The following is a 7,368-nucleotide window of genomic DNA, read 5'->3' on the forward strand; positions in this document are numbered from 1 at the left end:
GGGTGTGCATGAGGATGTGCTATGTGTACATGGGGTGTGCATGAGGATGTGCTGTGTGCACATGGGGTGTGCATGAGGATGTGCTATGTGTACATGGGGTGTGCATGAGGATGTGCTGTGTGCACATGGGGTGTGCATGAGGATGTGCTATGTACACATGGGGTGTGCACGAGGATGTGCTATGTGCGTGTGTGGATGTTCACGAGGATATGCTATGTGCACATGGGGTGTGCACAAGGATGTGCTATGTGCACATGGGGTGTGCACGAGGATGTGCTATGTGCACATGGGGTGTGCATGAGGATGTGCTATGTGCACATGGGGTGTGCATGAGGATGTGCTATGTGCGTGTGTGGGTGTGCGTGACGATGTGCTATGTGTGTATGTGTCAGAGGCCAGGGGAGGGCGTGTTCTGTCTTGATCTTCCACTCTCTGCCTTATTCTCTTTTGTTGATGTTGTTTTATTTTGAGATTGATCTCACACTCTAGTCCAGGCTGACCTCAAACTCATGTTCCTCCTCCTGCATAAGAGAAGTTTGGGTGTGAACCATCACATCCAGCTGGTGCTCAGGTGACCAGTACAGGGAGGACATGGAGAACCCAGTGCCAAATAGATGCCAGCAAACCCAGCTAAAAGAGAGGTTGAGGCTTGTCTTAGCCACCATTATATTGCTGTGAAAAGATCAAGGCAACTCAGGGTTTCTCTGCAGCTTTGGATCCTGCCTTGGAATTCACTAGACTGGCCTTGAACTCATAGAGATCCCCCTGTCTCTGCCTTCCTGAGTGCTGGGATTAAAGGCATGCACCACCACTGCCCCATCCAAGGCAACTCTTAAAAAAAAGCATTTAATTGGGGCTGGCTTACAGTTCCAGAGGTTTAGTCCATTATCGTCATGGTGGGGAGTGTGTGGTGTGCAGACGGACATGATACTGGAGAGGTAGCTGAGAGGTCATCCTGATCAATAGGCAGAGAGAGAGACCCTGGGCTTGACATGGGCTTGTTAAACGTCAAAGCCCACCCCAGTGACACACTTTCTCCAATAAGGTCACAACTCTTAATCCTTCTAATCCTTTCAAATAGTGTCCTTCCCTGGTAACTAAGCATTCAAACACGGGAGCCCATGGGGTCAATCTTATTCAAACCACCACTGGGCTAGAAAGGAGAAAGGAAGAGAGCCAGTGCCCCAGGGGCTGTGACTCACTCATGGTAAGCCACATGTGTGTGAGCCAGGATGACTAGGAATGCTAGGACCATGTTTCTTGCACCAGGGCTTGGTACCTATCTAGAAATTGCTCCAGGCCTCAGGACCCATGTCCAGTCTCAGGCTCGACCTCTGGAACCCCTTCACTGTGACTGCTACTCCTGGGCTCAGCGGGGTTCTCTGTCCCCACAGAACTTCCACCATGAGCCCCTCCACCACTTGGCCACCTACCTGTGCTTGTTCCTGGTGGTGGCAGAGTTCATGCTGTCCTGTCTGGTGGACCAGCCACCCTTCTTCTCTGAAGACTCCCAGCCATTGGTAAGTCAGTCACTTCCTACTGAACTCAGAGCCTCTGCCACCTTTATCTCTGGTCCCCTTCTGAGGTCGACAGCCCCGTGTGTCCAAAGGGAGTTAGCCTAGAACGCAAGTTGTGTTTGCCTGTTGTTTGTTCTTTCAGCCATTTAGCAAAATGTGAGCTGCTCGTCCCATCCTGGAGGCATCTGTGACCCCAGCCCTGGGAAGGCAGGAGGATTGCAGTCACAGGATGCATCTAAGAATGGTGGATTAGTTACTGTCCTGCCACTGTGACAACGGTCTGGCAGGAGCAATGCAGGGGAGCTTATCTGGGCTCACAGTTGTAGAGGTTTTTAGTCCATCACAGTGAGGAGAGCAGAATCATGTGGAGGAAAGGCCTCCTGCTAAAGGGGGATAGGAAGCAGTGAAGAAACCGGAAGCTGTAGCCCCCAACATGTGCTCTCCCCAACACACACACACATCCTCACACAATTCTATCACCAGGCCCCATAATTTCATATTCATAACTTGGTCCTTGCTTTGCAGTCTGTTTGCTTTTTTAAGGCAGGCTCTCACACTGAAGCCCAGGGTGGCCTGGAATTCAGTAGGTAGCCCAGGCTAGCCTAGAACCCACAGCAATCTTCCTGCTTGCGGAGCACTGGGATTGTAGGCATGAGCTATTTGAGAACTTCCTCGCCTCAGCAGAGTGCTAGCTGTTCTTCCGAGTGCCTCTTGTTCTTCATTATCGACTCCTTAGCCCTCTAGCCTTTGGTCTCACTCTGTAGCCTTGGCTGACCTGGAACTGGCTCTGTAAACCAGGCTGGCCTTGAACTCCTAGAGGTCTGCCTGCCTCTGCTGCTGGAATCAAAGGTGTGAACCTGGTCCTGCAGTTCTTTTTGCCTTGACTTCCAGGAAGCTCGGAGCTTACTAAAATCTCTCTCTGGTAAAGAGATACCACATCTACCACATTTGGGGGGATTAAGCTCGTGGTCAGCTCACCCTGTCTCCCTAACCTTGACCACCTGCTCACTTCAGGCTGTGAGACCAAGGTCAGCCTGTCCTTTTTGAGACAGAGCCTTGCTATGTGACCCAGGATGGACCTGAACTCTCTTTTTTCTGCCTCAGCTTCCTCAGCGCTGAGACGACAGGTGGACACGATCACTGGTTTCTCCCTGGCCTTTTATTTTCCAGAATCCATGTCCAGAGACTGAGGCCTCATTTCCCTCCAAGGCCATGTTCTGGTGGGCTTCTGGGTGAGTGAGGTACAGGGCTGGGTGGTGCCCCCGACCTGTGTTACTGCTCTCACTTGTCAACACCGCTCATCCCCAGAGCGTCCTCCCAGGCTTACCCAGGCCTCTTCACCAGCCTTGAGCTTCTCTCCAGTGTATCCCTCCAGTATGCCCCAGTTCACTCACTGGAGAAAGTGAGAACCCTTGAACTCTGGCTCTGCCTCTTAGCAAACCATAGTAGAAATACCAGAGCCCCAGTTCTACCCTCTGTAAGATGGGGACAACTCTGCCTCCACAAGTAGAACATATTCAGCTTGCACATAGCAACGGGTGCTGAGTAAAATCACATCCACTACTCAGCTTCCATCGCTCCACCAGTGTTTAATAAGCACCTACTGCATGCCAAGTGCCAGAGTGAGATTAATAAGCACCTACTGCATGTCGAGCGCTGGAGTGAGATTAATAAGCACCTACTGCATGCCGAGCACTGGAGTGAGATTTAAAAGGCCAAATCTCTAGCCTCTAGGGCAGAGGAGAAAGCAACTAGTGCTGCTCTCCCAGGCGCCCAGGCCACCCGTCAGGGTCACCCGTCAGGGCCACCCGTCAGGGCCACCCTCTCCTGCTCTCACCAGCCAGACCTCAGGTGAAGCAGAGCAGGTTGATCTACAGTAGGGAAAGCGCTTGCCCAGGGCCTGGCCCCTGGGGGTCATTACTCAGCATCTTGGGTGCACAGGGGTTTTCCAATAGCTCTACTGAGAGCTTCAAACTCTGCTTTCGAAACATTCAGCAGCCATGCATTCTGCTTTGTGCCCTGCTGGAGTGTTACCCAGATCCTAGGTCAAACCACTTGTCCCCAGGACTGCCCAGAGCAGCCTGCCGCTAGCCTTCGTTTCCCACACCTGGCAGGCCTAGGGAAGTAAACCTGCATTAAATAGAGCTTCCCCTTCAGGTTGCTGGAAAGCTTTGGACCCTGGGCTTCTGACTCCCAGAAAGTGTCTGTTTCCCTAGGGTGCCAGCTGTCCAGTAAACAGTCAGTCATTTTTACTTCCCTGCCTTTAAAAGGGGGCAGGAGATGAGCTCCCCTGTAGAGGCCACCCTGGTTGGGTGGGCCGGGTTCACTGCCTTCAGGACCCAGCAGAGATGGCTTCCTTGGAGTCACATAGCTACCTGCAGGGGCCGAGATGGGGCATGAGGATGGCACTGGTGAACCCTCTTTCACAGGCTGCTGTGGAAGGGCTACAGGAAGCTGCTGGGACCAAAAGACCTCTGGTCACTTGGAAGAGAAAACTCTTCAGAGGAACTCGTTTCCCAGCTGGAGAGGGAATGGAGGAGGAACTGTGGTGTGCTGCCAGGGTGAGTGAGTGGTGAGCCGGGGCTCATCAGCTGGTCCTGCTTCTGCTCCCCCAGCGCATGCCCAGCCTGGCCGTGGCTCCCACCAAGCACCGGCTGATCACTGATTGGACTCGAGGGGCACATCTGCCCAGAGTGCGATGTGTGATCTCAGCAGAGATTCTAAGTGGGGATTCTCTTCAGTACCCTAAAAATGGGCATCACGGTGGAAAGGCCCCAAACAGTGGCCCTCTGAGACCCAGAGATCCTGCAGTGCTCTGAGTTCGAGACCAGCCAGAGCTACAGAACGGTCTTGTCTCAAACAATACCAATAATAAAACAACGGGAATTTGTTGGCCTGCTGCAGTCCCTGAGGATCACGTGGGCTCCACACCTTGTCTCCTCTCTACCAGGCACTCCAAATTGTTTAAGAGCAAAGGACTTAGTGATGCTGCAGCCCCTGAGACAGAGGCCTTCCTGCAGCCAGCAAGGAGCCCGCGGGGCCCGCTGCTCAGGGCTATCTGGCGTGTGTTCCGATCCACCTTCCTACTGGGGACCGTCAGCCTGGTCATCAGTGACGCCTTCAGATTCGCTGTCCCCAAGCTTCTCAGGTGAGGACATCCTTCTAGGATGAAGAATTTGGGCTCTTTCTGCCTCTTTGTGTACATCTGGGTGGGACTTGGGACCCCGGAGCATGGAGAGCAAGGCTGCAGGAGTGGGGAAGTCATGGAGGAGAAAGTAACTGAACCCCAGAAGGTCAAAGGACCGAACCTGTCACCCAACTGTATCAACTAGCTTTTGCTGCTAAATGGCCTTCACCAAGATGAGAGACTTAAAGCCCCAGGCACTCACCACGCGGGTCGGGATGTGTGGATGGGCAGTTGGGGTTGCCTCCCACTGAGTGGGCTCACTCAAGTGAGCCACTTGTCTCTGCTCCATGCAATTTCCTTCCTCTAAGAGACCAACGCAGGCCTGTTCAAGTGCTATTGGCCCTGGGAGGTGGGGCAAAAGCCACACACAAGGCAAAGCCTGGTGTTGGCACAGTACCACCTCCTCATGTCCAAACAGCCAAAGCTGGTACCCGGTCCAGACTCAAGAGCTGGAGTGTTGAGTCAGGCCTGGTGGCAAAGGGCTATCGTTCCTACTCAGGAGATTAAAGGAGGAAAATTGCGAGTTATAGGCCAGCCTGGGCTACAACAAGGGCTGTAGGACACTTATTGATACCTTGTCTACAAATAGAAAGTAAAGCCATGCCTGATGGAGCAGGGTTATGATCACAACCCTCAAGGCCTAAGGCAGCAGGATCAATTTGAGACCTGAGCCACAGAATGGCATCCTGCAAGGCCTAAGGCAGCAGGATCAGCTTGAGACCTGAGCCACAGAATGGCATCCTGTCCCCAACAACAACCAAACCAGGGCTTCAGTTGGGTTTGTAGCTCAGTTGGCAAAGTGTTTGCCTGGCATGCACCGTATAAATCAGGAGTGATGGTGCATGCCTGTATCCTAGCATTCAAGAAGCAGAGACAGCAGAAGCAGAAACTCAAGGTCATGGTGTACAGAGTGAGTTCAAAGCCAGCCTGGGCTACATGGCTCCCATCCCTACCCTGTTTCAAAAAGAAAACAACGTCACATGAAAGAAGTGTGGACAGGGTGGAAATAAGTGTGGCCTTTTGTTCAGTCGGTCACCACTGACCAACTCTAACCCCAGGAGGCACAGTCTGGCTTCACCGCCTACCCCCTTCCCCACCACAGCCTATTTCTGGAGTTCATGGGTGATCGCAACTCCCCAGCGTGGACGGGCTGGCTCCTAGCTGTGCTGATGTTTTTGTCAGCCTGCCTACAGACCCTGTTTGAGCAGCAGTACATGTACAGGATCAAGGTCCTGCAGATGAGGCTGCGAACAGCCATCACCGGTCTGGTGTACAGAAAGGTGAGCCTCCGGGGTAAGAAAGCGTGCGGCACCCATGCTGCATCCTCAGACCGTCACGCGGCATTCCCTGCGCTCTTGCATTCCCTGCGCTCTTACCTGCTGGGCTAATGAGCCGACCCGGAGGCTTTCCCAGTCAGAGCTCTTCTGACTCTCATCCCCTTCTCTGGCTTTTGTTCCTCGGGAGTGACATCCAGGGAACTGCCACAAAGACAGTGGCTCCTCTGGCTTGAAGCATCTCAGCCAGGGACACATATTGTTGCTAGATTGTTGGGGTCAGTACCTGGGCCTGCAGCCCTAACAAGCTGGGCAGGGCACCTTTTCCAAAAGCCAGTTAAACTGACAGTGACAGTGGAAAGCAGAGAGAGGAGGTTTACCCAGTGTGGCCGTGTTGGGCAGAGAAGCAAAGACTGTGAGGTTTAGATTTAAAGAGAGGGTAAGAGGTGTGTGTAGCTAAGCAGTTCTGCGTGGGTGTGGCCTCACCCAGCTTACCTCTTCTACTAAGTTGTCAGGACCCTGTGAAAGATCTCCCGAGACCAGTTCCCCTCAGGCGCCAGGCTTCTGTGTTGTCATTCTTCCATCGTGAGACTCCAGGGGAACTGTCAGTTTCTAGGAGTCTGTTGTTTCATTAGCGTGTTAGCCCCAGGGAGAGACCCAAAACAATCTGCATTCCTGCGAGCATGCTTATGTCCCAGGAGTCTCCACGTCTGACTTCCCCTGAGCCCAAGAGGAAATACTACCTACCACAGCAAGACAGCTTGATCCTCAGATGAGATCTGAGCTGCCCTGACCTTCAGGGAGACACCTTCCTGGCACTTGGTATAACTGCCATGGAAACGAACTATAAACACCTTTGAACTCCGCTTCTGCCACTCAAACTCCAGTTGTGCCAGCCAGCCAGTCTCCACTGAAGTTCTCAGGGGCAGGTGATGGGAGTGGGGTGACTTTGGTGGGCAGAGTCATGGTGGGTGGGGCTGCAGCAAGCCCTCAGTAAAACCTTGCCTAGTGGCGAGTTCTACACTCAATCACAGGAAGAGCCAGCGTTCATCATGCTGAGAAGTCCCGGGACCCCAGGATCAGATAGATCAAAGCTCCCAGAGAAAGGTGTTGGAGCCACAGGGGCACAGGGAGAACCTAGCACACTGTCCTGCCTGTATCATGGTTAGGGATCTGAGGCACTGGCTTACAGGTCTCTGACTCTGGGCAAATCGCTCTGCTTCTCTGGGCCTCAATTTCCTTAGATATAAAATAAGGATCCGGGCGGTGGTGGTGCACGCCTTTAATCCTAGTACTCGGGAGGCAGAGGCAGGCGGATCTCTGTGAGTTCGAGACCAGCCTGGTCTACAGAGCTAGTTCAGGCTCCAAAGCCACAGAGAAACCCTGTCTC

General features: G+C 53.1%; 1 protein-coding gene across 1 annotated transcript in view; it reads left to right on the plus strand.

Moving 5' to 3' along the window:
- The window catches only part of Abcc6 (ATP binding cassette subfamily C member 6), a 50,985-nt gene that overhangs the window by 8,415 nt on the left and 35,202 nt on the right, over positions 1 to 7,368 (plus strand). Inside the window, exons 5-9 of the mRNA XM_005366922.1 lie at positions 1,395 to 1,520; positions 2,688 to 2,749; positions 3,947 to 4,078; positions 4,468 to 4,665; positions 5,807 to 5,984. Of these exons, the coding sequence (XP_005366979.1) occupies positions 1,395 to 1,520; positions 2,688 to 2,749; positions 3,947 to 4,078; positions 4,468 to 4,665; positions 5,807 to 5,984 (696 nt within the window). The remainder of the gene's footprint in view (positions 1 to 1,394; positions 1,521 to 2,687; positions 2,750 to 3,946; positions 4,079 to 4,467; positions 4,666 to 5,806; positions 5,985 to 7,368) is intronic.

Source organism: Microtus ochrogaster, unplaced genomic scaffold (genome assembly GCF_000317375.1).
Source record: "Microtus ochrogaster isolate Prairie Vole_2 unplaced genomic scaffold, MicOch1.0 UNK14, whole genome shotgun sequence".
In the NCBI taxonomy this organism is placed as follows: domain Eukaryota; kingdom Metazoa; phylum Chordata; class Mammalia; order Rodentia; family Cricetidae; genus Microtus; species Microtus ochrogaster.